At 36.7% G+C, this 20,932-nt stretch overlaps 1 protein-coding gene across 3 annotated transcripts in view; it reads right to left on the minus strand.

Moving 5' to 3' along the window:
* LOC114663524 (regulator of G-protein signaling 22) overlaps positions 1 to 20,932 on the minus strand; it is a 138,693-nt gene that overhangs the window by 93,017 nt on the left and 24,744 nt on the right. For all 3 annotated transcript variants that reach the window (XM_051935851.1, XM_051935852.1, XM_051935850.1), the window contains exons 4-5: positions 4,743 to 4,908; positions 3,456 to 3,618 (exon numbers count right to left, since the gene is read on the minus strand). In XM_051935851.1, coding sequence (XP_051791811.1) covers positions 3,456 to 3,618; positions 4,743 to 4,908 — 329 coding nt within the window. The remainder of the gene's footprint in view (positions 1 to 3,455; positions 3,619 to 4,742; positions 4,909 to 20,932) is intronic.

Raw genomic sequence — 20,932 nt, forward strand, 5'->3', positions numbered from 1 at the left:
CACAACATGTAACTTTCTGTACATAAATGTCGGCTCTGGGCACAGACAACATGTTTTGTGCACACAATTTAGTGAGTCACATCCTTGGACGAGTACTGTGATTCATAATTTTTTTTTTTTTTATAGATGCACTGCTGTATCCACAGTCTTGTTTGCAAATTGAACTCTACTGGGACCGCTAAAGTAAAACTAAATCATCATACTGGAACAGTTCTCATGATATGCTAGCATGCCTTTGGCAGTAGCAAGCCACAGTTACTGTAAAGCCAAAATTCTCAATGCTTGCTTTTCTGGTCAAATCACATGTTTGTACCCAGTGAAAAACTGCAGGAGATTCTGTCACAGCGGGGAGCTTTGTCAGCTTTATGCAGAGTGTTTTTGTAAAAGGAAATATAACACCAAGTTCTTCATAGATCCAGTCAGGACACACAGCTAAGTCAGTAAGGCATTCAATCCACTATGTGAGAAATGTTTGATGTTAATTCATAAAATAAAAAATACAAAATTTGGATGGTTTTGTAACTTTGTATTATGTAACTTCAATGCAAATATTTTGTGTTAAAATTTAAGACTATTTTTAATAAAAAGGCTTACACAAAATTATGTTAATGATTGTGTATTTGGGCACTGACCCGCATTTATTTTGCGGTGCTTTACATAATATTAATGTCCAATGGTGATTAATATTTTAAGTTCCAACATGTTTGTTTACTTCCTTTAAACACTATATATACAGTAACTTTCTTTAAAGAAAATATTGTGTGAATATCTTACTGTAAAAGCTGAATCACAATATAAATTCTATTGTGAGCTAAATGTATCATCTATTAACTATTTAAAACACACACTCTTCAATATATAAAAAGCACAGAGTAATTAAACTTGGGATTGTACATTTCACATACTTTTCTAGATTAAAATTATTTAAAACCTATTAGGGGCAGTATCCTTATGAATTATGTCAATAAGCACTTTCCTTACTTGTCTTGATCTGACTTTTGTTTTAAATTTTTTATAGTTGTTCTTATAGTTGTTCTTTTATAGTTGTTCTTTGTGTAAAATATTTTGAGATATCATTTTGAATGTTTTAGAGATCAAACAATATAGTTATTTCATTTATTGCTGGATTTGAATTGTTTTCATTATGTTAAAAACTAATTACTATCTTGTGCAGTTCTATTTTGGCTTTTTTTATGGGTGATTTCATTTTGTGCTCTTTGTTGTGTCTATTGTTGGGCAAGGTCAACAGAAAATGTGTGAATGTGACATCACAGGGTTGTATGTATAAAAAGTAAGCATTAGGCACATACTAATTTATCTATGTTTGTGGATATAACCTAAGAAGCCTAACATTATTTTCTTTAAATCTTGATTTTCATTCTGGTCACAAACTTTTTTTCTATCCGTTTGACCATGATCTTTGACTTACATTGTGAATCAGTTTACATGTACTTCCTGTGATTTGTTGATTAATCTTATTCAGACTGAAAAAAATAGTTTATTGTGAAAAGAGCATTTTATTAAAAACACATAAAATCACAGAGGATTTTGTATATTTTAAATGGCATAGTTTTATTTTTATTGTGAAACATTCTATCTCGATTAATGGTTGACATTAACAACAAGTGACAAGAACTGAGCAAAAGTCATAGGCATACATTAAATCTTTGCATGCGCTGAGGGATAAATTTAATCTGTATAGTTTGGGGTCACTGAAAGTCAGAGATTATTACAGTAGCATGAAGTGTAAGGCAAGAAGCAACCTGCTGTTGCCGGTAACATTGGGCATGCACATCGTGGGAGAGGTTAAGATAACTGCACAAAAGTTATTGGGATTAATCTAATTCAAATTAAATGTTAATTTAGTAAACTTGGTACAGATGTATTGACATAAGCAGAGTGGTAGAACAGAGTAGGCACATCGTTAGGATTTGCAGAGATCATGGTCTAAGTTCCCTCTGTGATTTTTCTGTGCCGTGTTACCAGGACTACTCAGACAAAACAATTGAATGGCCTGCAGGGTGGGAGTGTCAGGTTTGCTAGTTGTGTGGCATGATGTTGTGCAATTGTCTATCCAATATATAAATTCATCAAGCTTCCTTCTTTGCCTTTTGTGCTATGATCAGGGACTGAACCAAAAAGGATAGATAAAAAGATCAGGAGCTTAACAAAACCATTCTTGTACATTTCTGAAAAAAAAAATGAAAAAAAAAAAAAAAAAAAAAAAAACATGGGCTTGGCACAGTGGATCAGGGGCTAAAGCTTCTGATGACACCATACCCACTCCCAGCACTTCTGATTCATAGAACCAGGGTCTGTTGATGTTAAAGGCAGCAGCAGGCAAAATCTTTGAATATTAGAAATGTGTCAGGAATATTTCTCAGTTAACAAAAAACATTTAGACCTTCATGTTCTGTGAAGTAAACAACATCCGCCACCTTTTTTCTGAATCCCTGAACATTCAAGGTATGAGCACTAGCCACTTTACCACCAGACCACTCCATTACAAGGTAGCTAAAGTTACGATTATAACTGAACAGTTACTTTATTTATAGGTTTCTGTTAGTGAATTGCATGAAGCTCACTCTTTTCTGCTTGACTATGCAACTGTGTCTTGCAAAGGACAGGAATATCATTCACCATGGTTCCTTCTTGTCATACACCCATGCAGACTCTGGAAGTGTGAGTCAGAAATGCTAGCTCTGCACTACCACATGCCTACATTGGAACATCTGTACCAAACTTACTATACTTTACTCTGATTAAAATCAAATGTATGCCTGCAACATTTGTTCAGTTAGTGGCTCTTGATTGCAAAATACATGCTTTCTTCATCTCTAATTCCCCCCAGATGCTTGATGCTGCTGTCGACAGCAGGTTGCTTCTTGCGGTACACTCAGTGCCGATGTGATGATCACTGCCTTCCCCTGTGACCCTAAACTATGTGAATTAAATTTACCCCTCAATACATACAGAATTAAATATATACCTATGATTTTTGTTCAGCTCTTGTCAATTAATTGCACGTATGCACATCCTTAATCTATGCCTCACTATCAGTCACAGGAACACCTGGAACATGGCACAATGATATGAATTACAACCGGGCAATATCTTTTGCAAAATAACAATAATTATTCCCAAATAACACAATACTTCTGCACAATAACAAAACACATTTGTGAAATAAAGCAATAACTACTGCAAAATAATAACACTAATATAATGTTAATTATATATAATAAATAAAAGTTATTTTATAACATAGTGACCCAAATATCAATAGTGCAGTGTGGGGTTTCTGGAAATTAGAATCCCCAGAAATCTCTCAACTTATTCAAACCACCAATATGAAAGCCAAAGCTTACTTTGTCCTAAATGTGCAATTTTGTTTTCTTGTTTGCAAGTACAAAGCCACATGGAAATGATCCAAACTCTTGTTTTAAATTTCTTACCAAGACTCTCTGAGATACTAAGGTGGCAAGATTTTTTCTGATGAAGCAGTAAATCTTCACGCGTCTGAATAGAGGTTAAAGGTATCTGCAAGGACTGCGTGGTAACCATTTCTTGGTCTCTTTTTGCCAATGTAAACCATTCTTTGCTCTGAGTAAATGAGGTCTAAAAATAAAAACCACGACTGAAAAGGTTAAATATCAAAGGCTGACAATCAACAACTAGCATTAAAAAAACACTATATTGCCTGCCCTAGCAGTTTTTTGTATTGCTTTTTCTATTTAAAATCTCTGATGTATTAAGAGTAAAATATTACAGAAACATAAGAGTCAGTTGATATACCTGAATTGGTTTACAGTTTAGATAACACACCCCAACACGAGAGCAACAATTGGTTTTAGCAAACATTTAATTTGGTAAATGAAATGGAAAAGAATACATAAAATACATTTAATGTAATTAAAAATTATGTATTAGCCAAAAAAACTTTAGGAAAACTATTTAAATGTAATCAACAAATAAAAGTAATCATATTAGGTGCAATATTATCAAAGATATGTACTTAAAATTGGTTGAAATTTTATATTTGTTCCATTGTGACGCCACAGACAGATCTGATATGTAATGACAACTGAATACATCTGCACTGACAAAAACACTTGATTTACTGTATCTAATTCTCTAAAAGATGTTATGCCATCATTTGTTTAACAAAAGAACAAACTCCATAGCTGGAGTGAGTCATAATGTTTTTTTGTATAATAGTTTTTTAAATCTTAATGGGACTATAGAGTGAGGGAATTGGGATCATAGTTGTTTGTGAACTGTATTATTTACTCTAAAACTCGTATTTTGTTGCAAATAAATCAATTAAAACATTTATCCACAAAAAAGAATATCACAAAATTCTGTTTGCAATCTTCCACTTGTATGCATTACTGAGAAATGCTTTACATTTGTACTTAATTTTCAATAAATAATAACTTAATTGAATAATGCATTCATTTTTAAGCATTTAAACTATACCCCTTGCATTAGTTACTCTAAATTTAAAAACAATTTGGTATTACAAAATGTAAATACAGTACATTAAAATATCAATGTTAATATTTCAGGTATGTTTTGCACTTCAATCGTATGTTACACTAAGGTTACAAATTTCTAAAGGAACAGAAATGTGCAGTTTCAAACATTAAAAAAAAACTGGGGATTGCTAACCCTACAGTACACTGCAATAATATTTACTTTGAGAGTATTTATGATTAACAACAGTTACTTGGGCATTTTACCTGACCAAGAGAGGCATAGTACTTCCTCATAATCAGTTCCATTTCACTTTCTGACGAGGAAGGGGGGCTAATTTTTTTTGTCACAGACCAGGGGCGATAACCTGAATCTATCTGCAACTTCATTCCTGCAGCACTGCATTCCACTTGAGAAAGCAACTTGGCAATCCTGCAAGTTAAAAAAGGTATTATTTAACTGAACATAAAGAAAATTAAAATATTGTGGCAGGCATTTCTATCTTACAGAAAACAACCACCAATTCAGCTATTCTAAGTAATACAAAAAGACAAGACTCACTTATATGCTGCAGTGCTAATACATCAGATGAACATATATTAATTGACAAGCATTTTTTTTTAAACTATCATATTGTCCATTTATAAATTTGATATTACCACACTGGAAATAATGGACATGGACATATGCTACAGCAATCAAAGTAATCATATTTCAATAATCTTTTAGTTAAATTTTTTGATGATGTTCATGTAAAACAAAATCACTAAAAGCCTGCAACTGTGTTTTCTTACTTCAACAATTTTTTTCCAAACATGTTTCAATTTAATTATATATGATGAAATTTACTACACTTTTTTTTTTTTTTTTTTTTTAGAAGAGCAGAGCATGAGCTGAAAATCAACTAAACAATGTTATGGATGTATTGAGTGTGGACAGTGTGCCGGTATCACTGTCACAATATATCAATTTGTTTATTGCATTTGTGGTCTTCATGTACAATCTTGTATTGTAACATAGCATTTGCTTATAATATCTTGACTTTTGCTACAATGGGACGCGGTTGCTCCTCTGAAACCCCCTCTTAAACATTGATACAATGGGAAACAAAGTTTTTTTTTTACCTCCTCTTTGCTCGATCAGCTGCAGGCTTGCTGCCATGCCGTGTGATCTGCATGTCATGCGGCACACTTCTGTCATATCACCTATATCCATATATTCGATCTCTTTTCACTTTTACCTTTCCATCAATATTGCATTGAATTTTGATTCCGCATTTGGAATTACATCATGACAACGCAACGTATAACTGCCCATGAGTGAATAACGTTTCTCTCTACAAGAAATGTGTCTGACAATAGCATTAACACAAATAAGAAATGATTTCTCTCGTGGGATTTCACTTTCACAAAACAACAAATCTTTTAATTCTTGTGGATACGCCACTTCATTGGAAAGAAACAGTACTATTTTTTTTTTTTTACCTGATGGCAACACGAATTATACGATCTATAAGTTTCCGACTTAAAGTTTAAATCCGAACAATATATTCAATCTCTTTTCGCTGTTCCATTATTTCACTGAGTAATAATTTCCATTTGTTTGCGCTAATGCAATCTTTACTGTCCTCTTTTTGAGACTTTAGAATTTTCATACTTCCATTATGTCTAACCTGCTCTGCATGTGTACCGCGCCAACATTTTTGAATTCTTTACAACATTCTATTTTGTCATTTACTCTGTTTTATTTCTGGCCCCGGGCGTGGTTAAATCTCTTGGCACAAAGACTCGTCTCGCGGGACATGAAAGTGTCTCTCTGAGAAAATCACGTTTCATTTCCTTCCAACCTTCCAAGATTTTTTTTATAATAGATTTATTTAGCATTGTGGATATTGCTAGCATAAGGCTGGAAAAGTGGCATTTAGAAACTTGAGATTTTTTTCCTGGACATTTTAATAATTGTTTCTTTTCTTAGAGCTGGCCCCCCACTGCTTACAAACCTTTTCAAAATGCTTAGCTGTTTGCAACGAAAAACACAACTCTACATTTCGAAGCAAAAAAAAATTTAAAGTACTGCACTTCACATACAGGCCTCCATAGAAACTTATTCCTTCCACTCAAAAAATAAATTTGAATTTGTCGTTCCATATAGTATTGTATTGTTTCGGCAAGTTAGTCCCAACTTGCCTCATGAAGGATTGTGCACACACCTACTTTTGTCTTCTAAAGACAGGTGGAGAGAACTTGATCAGCCAAACAGAATGTAATCAAAAGGCATGAACTAAAGAGATACTGTATACAGTCATTCCTCACCTATTGCGGGGGTTACGTTCCAGAGCCCCCCGCGATAGGTGAAAATCCGCGAAGTAGCGACCTATATTTATTTTATTATTTATACATATTTTAAGGCTTTATAAACCTTTCCCACACTCTTATAAACCTTTCTCACTCTCTTGTTAACCTTTCCCACACTCTTATAAACACTTCCTATGCTCTTAAACACTGCACACTGCGATCAGACGTCGATGTGTCTGCACTCGCTTTGTGAAGGGGGGCAGCTGAACTCATGCTGAGCAGAAATGGACTTTGTGCTGCTTCTGCCAAAATGCCTGCTTGTCACTCTGTGCATTCGGAAGGAGGAGGAGGAGGAGTGGGGGTGTGTGAGGGCTGAACGCACGTTCGCTCAAAACCCCTCCCCGGAGGTGCAGTACGCTCCTGCCACTTCGCATTGTCAAGGGGGTGGGGAGCTGAATGAACGCGAAGGAGAAGTGGACTTTGTGCTGGATTTGTGCTGCTTGTCGCTCTGCGTGTCAATAATTTAAAAGCCTGTACAGCACCTATTTTCCTGTCTCACTGTCTTGTCTTGCGTGAAGTTAAAATCTTTTATAATAGTGAGATGTTACTCATATCCTTAGCCCGACATCCACATATCATATGTGTTAACAAAGTGTGTTTTATAAGTTTACATGTGTTTAAAGCATGTGGGATGGGTATTTTAAGGCTTGAACTATAAAAATGTTTATTTATATGGTCTTTCTATATCGCGGATTTTCTCCTGTTGCTGATGGGTCTGGAACATAACTTCCGCGATAGGCGGGCAATCACTTGTATTTAAAAACCCGCGAAGTCGTGAATCCGCGAAAAGTGAACCGCGAAGCAGCGAGGGATTACTGTATATCGTATATATCTTATATATATATATATATATATTTCTCTTCTGGTTCGTCCTGCTTCTACTTCAAAACCAGTCCCGCCCACACGCAGCCGGCACGGCATTTCTCAATTCCTATTCGTCCTCTTCCAAACCCTTCCCCACGCTACCTGCGGCTCCTCTTCAAAACCGGTCCCGCCCACACACAGCCGACACAGCATTTCTCGATTCCCATTTGTCCTCTTCCATGTCATGCACTATACTGGCCTGCTGAGCGTAATATATCCAACAAGTACTCGAGGTGCTGCCACAACGGTAAAGTACCTTTACCACCTTTGCGGGAGCCACCTGTGTCTTTACAACAGCATCTTACACAGCAAACATCAGAAGCTAACAATTATTGTGAACACATTCTAGAATACAACTCTTCTCTAGCGTTTGCTTCCATGGGTGCACACATAACTCAACCTCCTGACCACGGACCATACTGTTTTAAAATACACGGGCAAATTTATCACCAAATCTCTCCACTATACGCTAACACTTCTACCTCTCCAGGATATGGACAGTTGTATGTTTTTGACACAGCGCAAGCTACTGAAGTACGCTTACAAAATAAAGCAAACTCTGCATGCAGTGAAAATGTACTTCTCCAGCTAGATTCCATGCTCAGAACCATCAACCCCTTAGCTAAATCATACAAACACATGCATGAAATCGCTCAGTCCAATCCAACAGCATCTGTATGAATGGTTTTCAAGGAAAACCGTAGGCAGGATTTACGACGATACAATGCCCCAACATGTCACACCGATGTTGCAGCGATTTTTGTCTGAAAAGATGGCGAAACACCTGCTGAAAGGGACATTTGCATCTATCTCATAGGCAAATCCTGTAAAAAGATTTCCATGCTCAATATGAATTGCGATCCTATGGTTTACCCACTTTTATTCCCTTATGGAGACATTGGCTAGCACAAAGATTTACAACATGTTCCCATTAAAAGAACCGCCAAGCGAATAAGGCTTACTCAATGCCAATTTTACGCATACAGATTAGCAATGAGGAATACATTTGGTATTTTGCACTCCAGCGGCAAACTATTCCAACAGTACGTCGTAGATGCGCATGTTAAAACAGAGGGTGCGCGTCTCAACTATCTCAGATTACATCAACAAGATCTGCGCGTGGAACTATTAGATGCACTGCAAGCAAACGCTAAAAATAACAACGTACGTGTAGGCAAAATGATCATATTACCGTCCATATTTCCAGGAAGTCCAAGATACATGTAACAAAACTATCAGGATGCCATGGCTATAGTACATAAATTCGGAAAGCCTGATTTATTTATCACTTTCACATGTAATCCTGCTTGGCCGGAAATTCTACATGCACACTGCGTCTTTCAAGAAGTATTTATTTCTTCTTGATTTCTGAATTCCTTTCTCAACGTTTTCCATTCCTATTCTTACACCGCCATATGCTACGGTGGGTGTCGGCTAGTATATACAGTACTGTGCAAAAGTTTTAGGCAGGTGTGAAAAAATGCAAAAAACAAAGAATGCTTTCAAAAATGGAAGTGTTAATCATTTATTTTCATCAATGAACAAAATGCAGTGAATGAACAAAAGAGAAATCTAAATCAAATCAATATTTGGTGTGACCACCCTTTGCCTTCAAAACAGCATCAATTGTTCTAGGTACACTTGCACACAGTTTTTGAAGGAACTCGGCTGGTAGGTTGTTCCAAACATTTTGGAGAACTAACCACAGATCTTCTGTGGATGTAGGCTTCCTCACATCCTTCTGTCTCTTCATGTAATCCCAGACACACTCAATGATGTTGAGATCAGGGCTCTGTGGGGGCCATACCATCACTTCCAGGACTTCTTGTTCTTCTTTACGCTGAAGACAGTTCTTAATGACTTTGGTTGTATGTTTGGGGTCATTGTCCTGCTGCAGAATAAATTTGGGGCCAATCATACGCCTCCCTGATGGTATTGCATGATGGATAAGTATCTGCCTGTATTTCTCAGCATTGAGAACACCATTAATCCTGACCAAATCTCCAACTCATTTGCAGAAATGCAGCCCCAAACATTCAAGGAACCTCCACCATGCTTCACTGTTGCCTGCAGACACTCATTATTGTACTGCTCTCCAGCTCTTTGACGAACAAACTGCCTTCTGCTACAGCCAAATATTTCAAATTTTGACTCATCAGTCCAGAGCACCTGCTGCCATTTTTCTGCACCCCAGTTCCTATGTTTTCGTGCATACTTGAGTCGCTTGGCCTTGTTTCCACGTCGGAGGTATGGCTTTTTGGCTGCAACTTTTCCATGAAGACCACTTCTGGTCAGACTTCTCCGGACAGTAGATGGGTGTACCTGGGTCCCACTGGTTTCTGCCAGTTCTGAGCTGATGGCACTGCTGGACATCTTCCGATTTCGAAGAGTAATAAGCTTGATGTGTCTTTCATCTGCTGCACTAAGTTTCCTTGGCCAACCACTACATCTACGATCCTCAACATTGACCATTTCTTTGTGCTTCTTCAAAAGAGCTTGAACAGCACATCTTGAAACCCCAGTCTACTTTGAAATCTTTGTCTGGGAGAGACCTTGATGATGCAGTATAACTACCTTGTGTCTTGTTGCTGTGTTCAATCTTGCCATGACATGAAACTGTCTTCCACAACCTCACCTTGGTAGCAGAGTTTGGCTGTTCTTCACCCAGTTTTAAGCCTCCTACACAGCTGTTTCTGTTTCAGTTAATGACTGTGTTTCAACCTACGTGTGACATTGATGATCATTAGCACCTGTTTGGTATAATTGGTTGATCATACACCTCACTATAATCCTACAAAATTCCTGACTTTGTGCAAGTGTACCTATAAGAATTGATGCTGGTTTGAAGGCAAAAGGTAGTAACACCAAATATTGATTTGATTTAGATTTTTCTTTTGTTCGCTCACTTTGCATTTTGTAAATTGATAACAATAAACAATCATTATTTATATTTCTGAAAACATTCTTTGTTTACAGCATTTTTTCACACCTGCCTAAAACTTTTGCACAGTACTGTATATTATACATATATATACAGTAGAGTCTCGCTTATCCAACCTTCGCTTATCCAACATTCTGTATTATCCAACGTCCCACTGCAAAAAAAAAAACAAAAAAAAAAACGCATCAAATCGGCAACAAGAACTGCAAGTTGCGAGCGTGAGCGTAGTCTATTTTTTGTTGCAAAGTTCATTTTTTTAGTTACATTTTTCTGTTGTTTTGTTGTAAAACATGATTACAGTGGATTATGTGGCTGGCCCTCTCTGGCGTGCATGTCTCTCACGCACGCACACATGTGTGTGTGTGCACGTGCGTGCGTGCGTACGTACGTACGTCTCTCTCTCTCTCTAACGCTGCACAGGGAATGCACAGGGAGAGACTGAACACGTGCGGAAATCATCAGCGCGCACAAACCGAAAGGGAAACTGGCTTGTTCCTATACAGAGTGTGTGGTCGTGCACAGAGGAAAAAGTTTGGCAAACTTTTTTGTCATAACCCGATTTGTACGTGTTCAGAGATGTTCGTGAACTGAGGTTCCACTGTGTTCGGCTCGTAATGTGTAAAATTATAACATAGTTTGACATTTAACACTAGAATTACCAGAGCCTACGAAAAAACTCGTATATCCGGCCCACCTTAAATCGCTTCTTAAATCCGTTCACACCTCTCCGCCAGCATCCTTTGTCCTCTAAATGTGCTGATAAAAGACAAGCTGCCAGCAGCCGGCTATTCCATCCCCCCACCGACTTAGAACGTGAGCGAAGTTTTCCCAGTTCACGCCTTGATTGATTATGTGGGAGTGAAGTGGAGTTTTACAGTGGAAATAAGAGATCATTATTCTAAAGTAATCTGTGTAAACACATTGTTAAAACAGAAACTTTGTCATATTTTAGTAATAAATGTTACAAAATGTAGTAGGCATAAACTATAGAACGTGTAAAGCCCGAGTTCCAAAGATCAAATAAACACTTTCACAAAAGCTTCAAGGACAATACAACAGCCTCCGTGGCGTAGCGCGTTAAGATTTGCCTCTTAGAGCACAACAGCTCTGCCGCCTCTCAGACCTAAGTTCAATTCCCTGCTAGGGATAAAATGTTGCTTTTTTTTTTTTTTCTTTTTAACCTCAAATGGACATAAAATTTATAAATTGGTATGCACTGTCAGTTAATGAGATCGTTATATTTTCATGTGGGATGCTCCTTTTAAAATATTTTTTTAACAATTGAGACTGCAATTAACAGGAACAACTGTCCTTATAACTGTTATTTTTAAGATCCATAACACACAGACAGACGAGCACTGCGAAATAGGGAGACAGACAGGCAGAGATATATAAATAAACAGGGAAGGCACATGTACTGAAAGAAGAAAAAAGATCAACGTGCGTTGTTCCTGTAGCACTGAATGAGCTCACTCGCTCTAACATCACCCCTCCCCCCCCATCTGACTCTCTACGTAAGATCGGGGGGAGGGGTGATGTTAGAGCGGGTGAGCTCATTCAGTGCTACAGGAACAACGCACGTTGATCTTTTTTCTTCTTTCAGTACATGTGCCTTCCCTGTTTATTTATATATCTCTGCCTGTCTGTCTCCCTATTTCGCAGTGCTCGTCTGTCTGTGTGTTATGGATCTTAAAAATAACAGTTATAAGGACAGTTGTTCCTGTTAATTGCAGTCTCAATTGTTAAAAAAATATTTTAAAAGGAGCATCCCACATGAAAATATAACGATCTCATTAACTGACAGTGCATACCAATTTATAAATTTTATGTCCATTTGAGGTTAAAAAGAAAAAAAAAAAAAAGCAACATTTTATCCCTAGCGGGGAATTGAACTTAGGTCTGAGAGGCGGCAGAGCTGTTGTGCTCTAAGAGGCAAATCTTAACGCGCTACGCCACGGAGGCTGTTGTATTGTCCTTGAAGCTTTTGTGAAAGTGTTTATTTGATCTTTGGAACTCGGGCTTTACACGTTCTATAGTTTATGCCTACTACATTTTGTAACATTTATTACTAAAATATGACAAAGTTTCTGTTTTAACAATGTGTTTACACAGATTACTTTAGAATAATGATCTCTTATTTCCACTGTAAAACTCCACTTCACTCCCACATAATCAATCAAGGCGTGAGCTGGGAAAACTTCGCTCACGTTCTAAGTCGGTGGGGGGATGGAATAGCCGGCTGCTGGCAGCTTGTCTTTTATCAGCACATTTAGAGGACAAAGGATGCTGGCGGAGAGGTGTGAACGGATTTAAGAAGTGATTTAAGGTGGGCCGGATATACGAGTTTTTTCGTAGGCTCTGGTAATTCTAGTGTTAATAGACTTTTTCTTAACACCTCCCATTATCCGACATTTTCTCTTATCCGACGTTCTGCCAGCCTGTTTATGTTGGATAAGCGAGACTCTACTGTATATTATATATATATATATATATATATATATATATATATATATATATATATATATATATACACACACATATACATATACACACACACACATATATATATATATATATATATATATATACATAGATACATACATACATATAAAAATCCTTCAACACGACAAGACTTTTTGGAAGAGAGATTTTTTTTCCAAGTCCCGTGAGACGAGAATATTGCCATGAGATTCTTTCAAGTCACGCCCACCTCTCAAACAAGACCATGGTCCTCCCAGCTCTCATTCATGTGAATGCTTTTGTCAGACACACTTCCTGCACTCTCAACTCTTAAAAACATTTTAATGTTTTCCTCACTTTAAGTTCTCAATTAAAGAGTATTACAGTATGTCCAAATCTTATTGAAGAATTTCATCACAAAGGGTTATCAACATAAAAAATGAGTATATGTGGAATCCTAGCACTGAGAAACGAGAAGTCAAATAAATTAACGCGACAAATGTCGATTGGTTACACGGCAAATTGGTTAAATGCATATCGATAGATTATGCTGAAACAGTTTTGATCGTGCAGAAGATGAAAACAACAACTTACAATATCCCAAAGAATATCTACAACCATTAACAACGTCCGGTCTTACAACGAATGACTGTAGAAAGAAGGATGTATCCAAGAAAGGTAATGTAGTATATCTTCAGGGGATAACATCAGACAACAACAATGATCTTGATATGCCATTCGTATTAAAACGTTAACAGTTTCTGGTTAGAATAGCTTTTGCAAAGACAATTAACAAATCTCCGAGCCAAACATTCGAAAAACTCATTTTATTTAATAGAGAGAGAAAGAAACGAAATTCAATCACAGGCAGTTATACACTGCATTCATGCAAATGTAACAATTCCCATGAAAATTAAAATCTGTTTAAATTGTACATCCGTATCCCCATATGCGAGCGGCAGGACCTCAGAGGCTAGCATGTAGCACAGGCCAGGGAGTTGGTGACCAAAGCGAACAGGGGGCAAAGCCTCCTAGTTTATATATAATTTTAATCAGTCTATCACAGATATCCTATTTTAGGCACAGCAGCAGGGCAGAGAAACCATTACTGCCTCACAGCACTGAGTGCTCAGTTTCGAGTATTAGATCAGCCAGGGCTTGTATGGAGTTTGCCACATTCTCCCTACATCTGCATAGACAGACAGTCAGTAATTCTGGAAGATTGTCTGTTTTATGGAAATGTATCATTAATAAAATAACAAAATATTGTTCCTAGCTGTGTTGTGGAATAAATAACATTTATACACTTTCCAACTGAACATACAACTTTGGACACATGTGAAATCTAGTGTATCTTAAAGCTTAAACATTTAATCACTTTCATTTCTTTTAAAAAACATTACACATTTTGCACATGAGGCTAAAATCCATAATTTTCAAAACTGAAGTTAACAAATGATATCCATCTGATTTTAATCAAATGTCATATTAATTTTCTTATACAGAAACATGCAATGCACTGCAAGTTTATTACTTGGTTTTGTAAACCTGCTTACTGTAAAAACCAAGTATGCAAAAAAGGTGCCTATCCCATCTGTTTCTGAGCACAAGGTAGAGACCAGGGCAAACAGCCACAGGCACATATAAACTCAGGATACTGACATTGTGAGGCTACAGTGCTAGCCACTAGGCAACTCATATTGTAACTGTCTTATTCTTGTATCCAGGTTGTAGCTACACATACATTTTTTGACAATAATTTTGAACTTTGATATTACTATATAACCATAATAATATTTTACACAAAATACAAAATAAGACTTTAATACAAAACATGACTTTAAAAATGTACGTATTAATCTTTCTGCAAATAGCAAAGCTAGTGTGTTAGTTATATCACAGGGCTAGCTACAGTGTGAAAAAAAGCAATTACAGTGGAACCTCGGTTCACAACCATAATTCGCTCCAAAACTCTGGTCGTAAACCGATTTGGTCGTGAACCGAAGCAATTTCCCCCATAGGACTGTATGTAAATACAATTAATCCGTTCCAGACCATACGAACTGTATATAAATATATATATTTTTTTAAGCACAAATAGTTAATTAAACCATAGAATGCACAGTGTAATATTCAATGTTTTTACATTTAGTTTACTAACACTGAGAAAACCTTGAACAACAGAGAAAACTAACACTGCAATAGTTCGCGCTATAGCGCTACCAACAGCTGGCTAAAAACACTTTTTTTTAATGAGTTTTAAGCACAAGGAAAAAAATGAACACTTGAAAAAAATTCGTAATTTAATAAACCACCAAGAAAAAATATTGCAACAATGCATGCTACGAACCGATCGCAATAAACAGAAGTGAAAACAAAATCAAGCCAAGTGCATTCTTCAACTGCCTTCCTACCTTATGCGTCCAGCTCTCTCTCTCGCGCTGCCTGTGTGTCTGCACCTCTCTCGCGCTGCCTGTGTGTATGTGTGTGTGTGTGTCGAGTGCTCTCTCTCTCTCTCGCTCGCTGCACAGGAAATGCACAGGGAGAGACTGAACATGGACAAACCGAAAGGGAAACTGGCTTGTTCGTATACCAAGTGTGTGGTCATGAACCGAGGCAAAAGTTTGGCAAACTTATTGGTCGTAAACCGATTTGTACATGTACCGAGAAGTTAGTGAACTGAGGTTCCACTGTATTTACAGCCATATGTTTTAACAAACTGAAAGAACCGTTCATACTGTATATGCAAATTGTTGAAATCCCTTCCTTATTTGATGTAGGACGATGATAAAACTGCCGTTTTCTCAATCCCCTTCCCCCCTTTTTCAATCTAAACATTGATGGAATTTAAAGATGGGGTGGTCACTCAAGCTAATTAGAAAATGCTCTATGGCTTCATTATACAAATTACCTAACATGATACAAAGGAACAGATAGAATGTTTTTGAGCACATATAGTTTGGTAAATATTTTGACTCCAGCTACTACTGGAATATTTGGGTCTAACAGCACACAAGTCATTGGGAAATGACTAGGCTTTGCTATTGGTTCTTAAGTTTTAGAAGGCAAAACTGACTGGTAGGTGAAAATGATCAATGAAACCCACTTAATAAACAAGATGATGGCAAGTAGTTGGCACTTGTTCTTCACAGTAGAAAATATTTAATGAAGTTAAAAAAAAAATTTCATATGCAATGCTTAAAGTACATTTTTTTTCTTTACAGCTGAACTTCAGTAAAAGTATGAAGTGCAGTTGGCAAAAATTACTCTGAAAACTACAATCTGTGTAGAAATGTAAATAATGTACACAGAGTAAAAGTAAAGCACTTCTACTCACCTCTGCTTGTGTGCCATTGTGAGTTGTCTTTTGCTACATAAAAGCCTGGCATTTTTAAACTGTGTGTGTTGCTATTTCAGTTCAGGTAGTTCATAGTGAATATACCTTCCTGGGGAGTAGGTGGCTACACAATTCACTTAATGTATGAATATGTATTACTGTATTTTGGCAGTTGACAACAGAGAGGATTAGAGGTCTAAAGACAATCGAGACAAAATTTGATATAGAGGTGCAGTGTAAAAGCAGACAATAAGTGTATCACAGAGACATACAAATGAATGTTCTGGTGTTAGTGAACATTTCAGACACAAAACTTTAATGAATATAAAGACAAACACACATGATCCTCCACAATTCATGAAGACAGTCAAGTGTTGTATTAAAATTACAAAAAAAAAATGGTTTCATTTTTAGTTCCCTCCTCCATTTATTTCTAGTTTTTATACATTTTTCATTTTAGTTACAAAAATGTTTTTTTCTATTAATGCCACTTTTCATTTTAGATTCTGTTAAGAAAAAAAGCCATTGATTTCATGTCAATAAAAGTTTTTATAAGTGCATGTTTCTCTATTGGAAGAGTTCTCTATCAGGCTGGGATCATTCTGTCTTTCAGATGAGCTGGACAAAGCTCTGATGAAAGCATCTTCAGGTCTGATAAAATGACAGTGAAGACAACAACGCAAGAGATTTTCCAAGCTCTCCTTTATGTTAAGTTGTTTTGAAAACAACACAATTCTGTTTACAAGCCTACAATCATCTGTTGTGTGAAAAAGAAACTGTCACCAGATCTGTGCAACACAGAGCTCAGAATGTGATACAAGAAGAGTTACATAAAAATACTTTGCATACAAAGTATTTCCTCCCCCTATCCTGATAAAAAAAAGTACATCCAAGGGCTCCAGTATGTGGTAGATGTATGTTGCAGAAACTGACTATGATAGAGGACTGGAGCATTTCTTATCTTTCAGAAAACCACCACCATGATGATGTACTGGGATGAGTATGTCTGGGATGCCATCTTCAAAATGAAAACTAGAGAAGCACAGCCAGCTATAAGTAATATTCTCTTTAACAAATCTGAGCATTATGATTTTTTTGATGCAGCAGAACCCGACTCATAATTCGAGCTCCTTGGCCAAAGGAGAGTTTTATTGTTTGGTAGGTTGATCTTCTGCATCATATTAGAGATCAGGCTCAAGATCTTATGAATCTTACAGGAGTTGGGATTGGATGATCTAGTTGAACAAAGTGAACGCATGCCATGGACTTCAGGTTGAAAAGCATAAACTCCAAAAACAGATGTTCAGAGTGAACATCCACTTTCACTTTGCCACTTAGAACAAGAAAAAAGTTTCTCCAATTTGGAACAGAAGTCTGAACTGCCTCCTTAACTCTATGCCACTTGGTGACTTGCGAGATTTTGCCTGTTAAGAACCATTAATGCAGCCCTCAGACCTCTGCAGGAGGATCACATAACTCCATCACCTTCTGGGGACAGCTGGAAATCGTAAACCGATTGTTATGAATTACGGATGTGTTGATCAGGTGTTGTGAAGGCTGATACCAATTGCCGATTTCATGTTACTGGATCAGCCAATTCCAATACTGATTTTTTTTCTTTATCCCTTTAAAAAGCTTACACTAATCTCCTGCATGACCAGACAAACAAAATATATGTCCTATATTAAAGTGTATTTTTATAATCTATACATATTAATAAAAGGCAAAGCCCTCACTGACTCACTGACTGACTGACTGACTGACTCACTCACTCATCACTAATTCTCGAACTTCCCGTGTAGGTGGAAGGCTGAAATTTGGCAGACTCATTCCTTACAGCTTACTTACAAAAGTTAGGCAGGTTTCATTTCAAAATTCTACGCGTAATGGTTATAACTGGAACATATTTTTTGTCCATACACTGTAATGGAGGAGGCAGAGTCACGTATCGCGTCATCACGCCTCCTACGTAATCACGTGAACTAAAAACAAGGAAGAGATTTACAGCACGAGTCAAACGCGGGAACGAAGGTAAATGACGTTAATTTTTGACTGTCTTTTAATACTGTGTAAGCATACATATTAACACATGTGCAATTAAACGTGTGCATTTACGGGGTGATTTCTCAGGCTTAAAAGCTCGCCTTTTATCAAACGCGGGAACAAAGGTAACTGACGTTGTTCACTGTCTTTTAATACTGTGTAACCATACATATTAACACATGTGCAATTAAACGTGTGCATTTACGGGGTGATTTCTCAGGCTTAAATGCTCGCCTTTTACTAAAAAGGTAAATGCAAAACTATTTTCAATCAGTTTATTGAAACGCTCCCGTTAAGGATTGCAATAACATATTCGCGAGATAAAAGAACGAAGTAGGGGGAAATGAAGGAAGAGCCGCAAACAGCGAAGAGCAAAAAATTAATTAAACAATTGAGAAGGGAGCGAGTGAAGCATACAAGCATGTTCATAAGGGAAACAAAGCACGGTGTAAAACGTAAGTTTAAATGAAGTTTATAGAAACGCTCCCGCTGCGGATTGCAATAACATATTCGCGAGATAAAAGTTTAATGAGAAGACACGAGGTATAAACGAACCACACGCCGTGGCGCAACGTTAGGGGCAACAGTTTCAACCATTCTATGATCTGCTTCTCGCAACTGAAAGACGGCACATGGCGGATGTTAGCCGACTTGCTGACCGCAACATTAGGGGCTTCAACTCTGGCGCTGACGCCACATCTCAGTGCCAACTCTTTGCAGACTCTACTTAAAAGACACGCCCTCCTCACTGGACAGTTAAAAAGACCAATCAAACTAACGATGACATCAAGTATTACCCAATCAAAAGTAGGAAAGGAGGCATCTTCATAAAATGCGTGTGGGATGATTTGCATGAGACGCTGCTTTAAAAAAAATGATAAAAAAAATACGGGATAAATCCCGTCCCGTATTGATTCAACACGGGACGCGCAATTTCATTCTCAAATGCGGCACGATTCCGTATTTTAAAGGACGGGTGGCAACCCTACAGTGCCAGGTAACCACCCATACAATCAGATTGTGATTCAGACTAGGAATGCAATGAATGTAATTACCCCGATCTACATACAAGGCGAAAGTCTTGCAACATTCAAAGATGATGGTTTGGGATAAGTACACCATACAACATAAAAGAGCTTATGAAGCCTTGAACCGAAAAAAGCAACATCTCAGAGATCGTAAAAAAAAAAAATAGGAGGTAATGTCGTTTTACTCGCTGTAGATTTTAGTCAAACATTACCAGTTATTCCACGAGGGAGACCAGCAGATGAACTCAACGCGTGTTTAAAATCCATGCTTCTCCCACGCTCGGTTATATGTCGCGTGTTCTCGGGTAGGTACACCAAAAAATGTATACATTTAAGCATGTAATGGGCAAACAAAAAATGAGGTATACCCGAAGGCACTGCAGTAGTACTTAATCTAACTTTACTTCTTAAATGTTAATGTTTTACTGTTTAGTAATTTATACGCTTCTTATATGTTGTTCAACTTCTTTTATCAAAATACCAGTGACAGCGCAATGCACGATAACATGGAGTGAATACACCATACGCATCCGCCCACGGCCGCCCTGGTGTGCGCAGATAGGAGTTGATTCTACAATAAAATAAAATAAAGATAAAAAGAGTAATACAATCATCACCCATAAAGCGGATAGTAGACGTGACGTACTATATGTGTACCACATTTCAAGTGTATAGGTGAAACGGTTTGCGAGCTACAGGTGATTTAAAATCCTGGACAGACACACAAATTGCCACGGTAGCAAATTACAGAAGAAGATTTTACTGTTTAATAATTTATATTTATATGAAATGTGCTTCTTATATATTACTTCATATTCTCATATGATAATGATGTTAATGTTTATATTGATTTCTATGTTATTGAAACTGCATGTATGTGTGTATATGTATATATATATATATATATATGTATATATATATATATATATATATATATATATATATATATATATATATATGTATGTATGTGTATATATATATATATATATATATATATATATATATATATATATATATATATATATATATATATATGTGTATGTATGTGTATATATATATATATATATATATATATATATATATATATATATATACTAGCAAAATACCCGCGCTTCGCAGCGGAGAAGTAGTGTGTTAAAGAGGTTATGAAAAAAAAAGGAAACATTTTAAAAATAACGTAACATGATTGTCAATGTAATTGTGTAAACACTCATGAGAAGCATATTGTTAAAAAACGCTTCTTTGACTCATCAGCAACTTTAAAACTTACAAACATTCTAACCAATCAGTCCGTTTATAGTGCCAACTATAATAGCGAGGAGAATGTAAATAGTAAGGTGGAAAGATTTAATACTAAAGTGAGGGCTGCTGTTGACATAGTTGCACCTGAAAAGACAGTTAAAAAATCTTCTAGCATTGTTATACCTTG

This window comes from Erpetoichthys calabaricus, chromosome 13 (assembly GCF_900747795.2).
Source record: "Erpetoichthys calabaricus chromosome 13, fErpCal1.3, whole genome shotgun sequence".
NCBI classification, from domain to species: domain Eukaryota; kingdom Metazoa; phylum Chordata; class Cladistia; order Polypteriformes; family Polypteridae; genus Erpetoichthys; species Erpetoichthys calabaricus.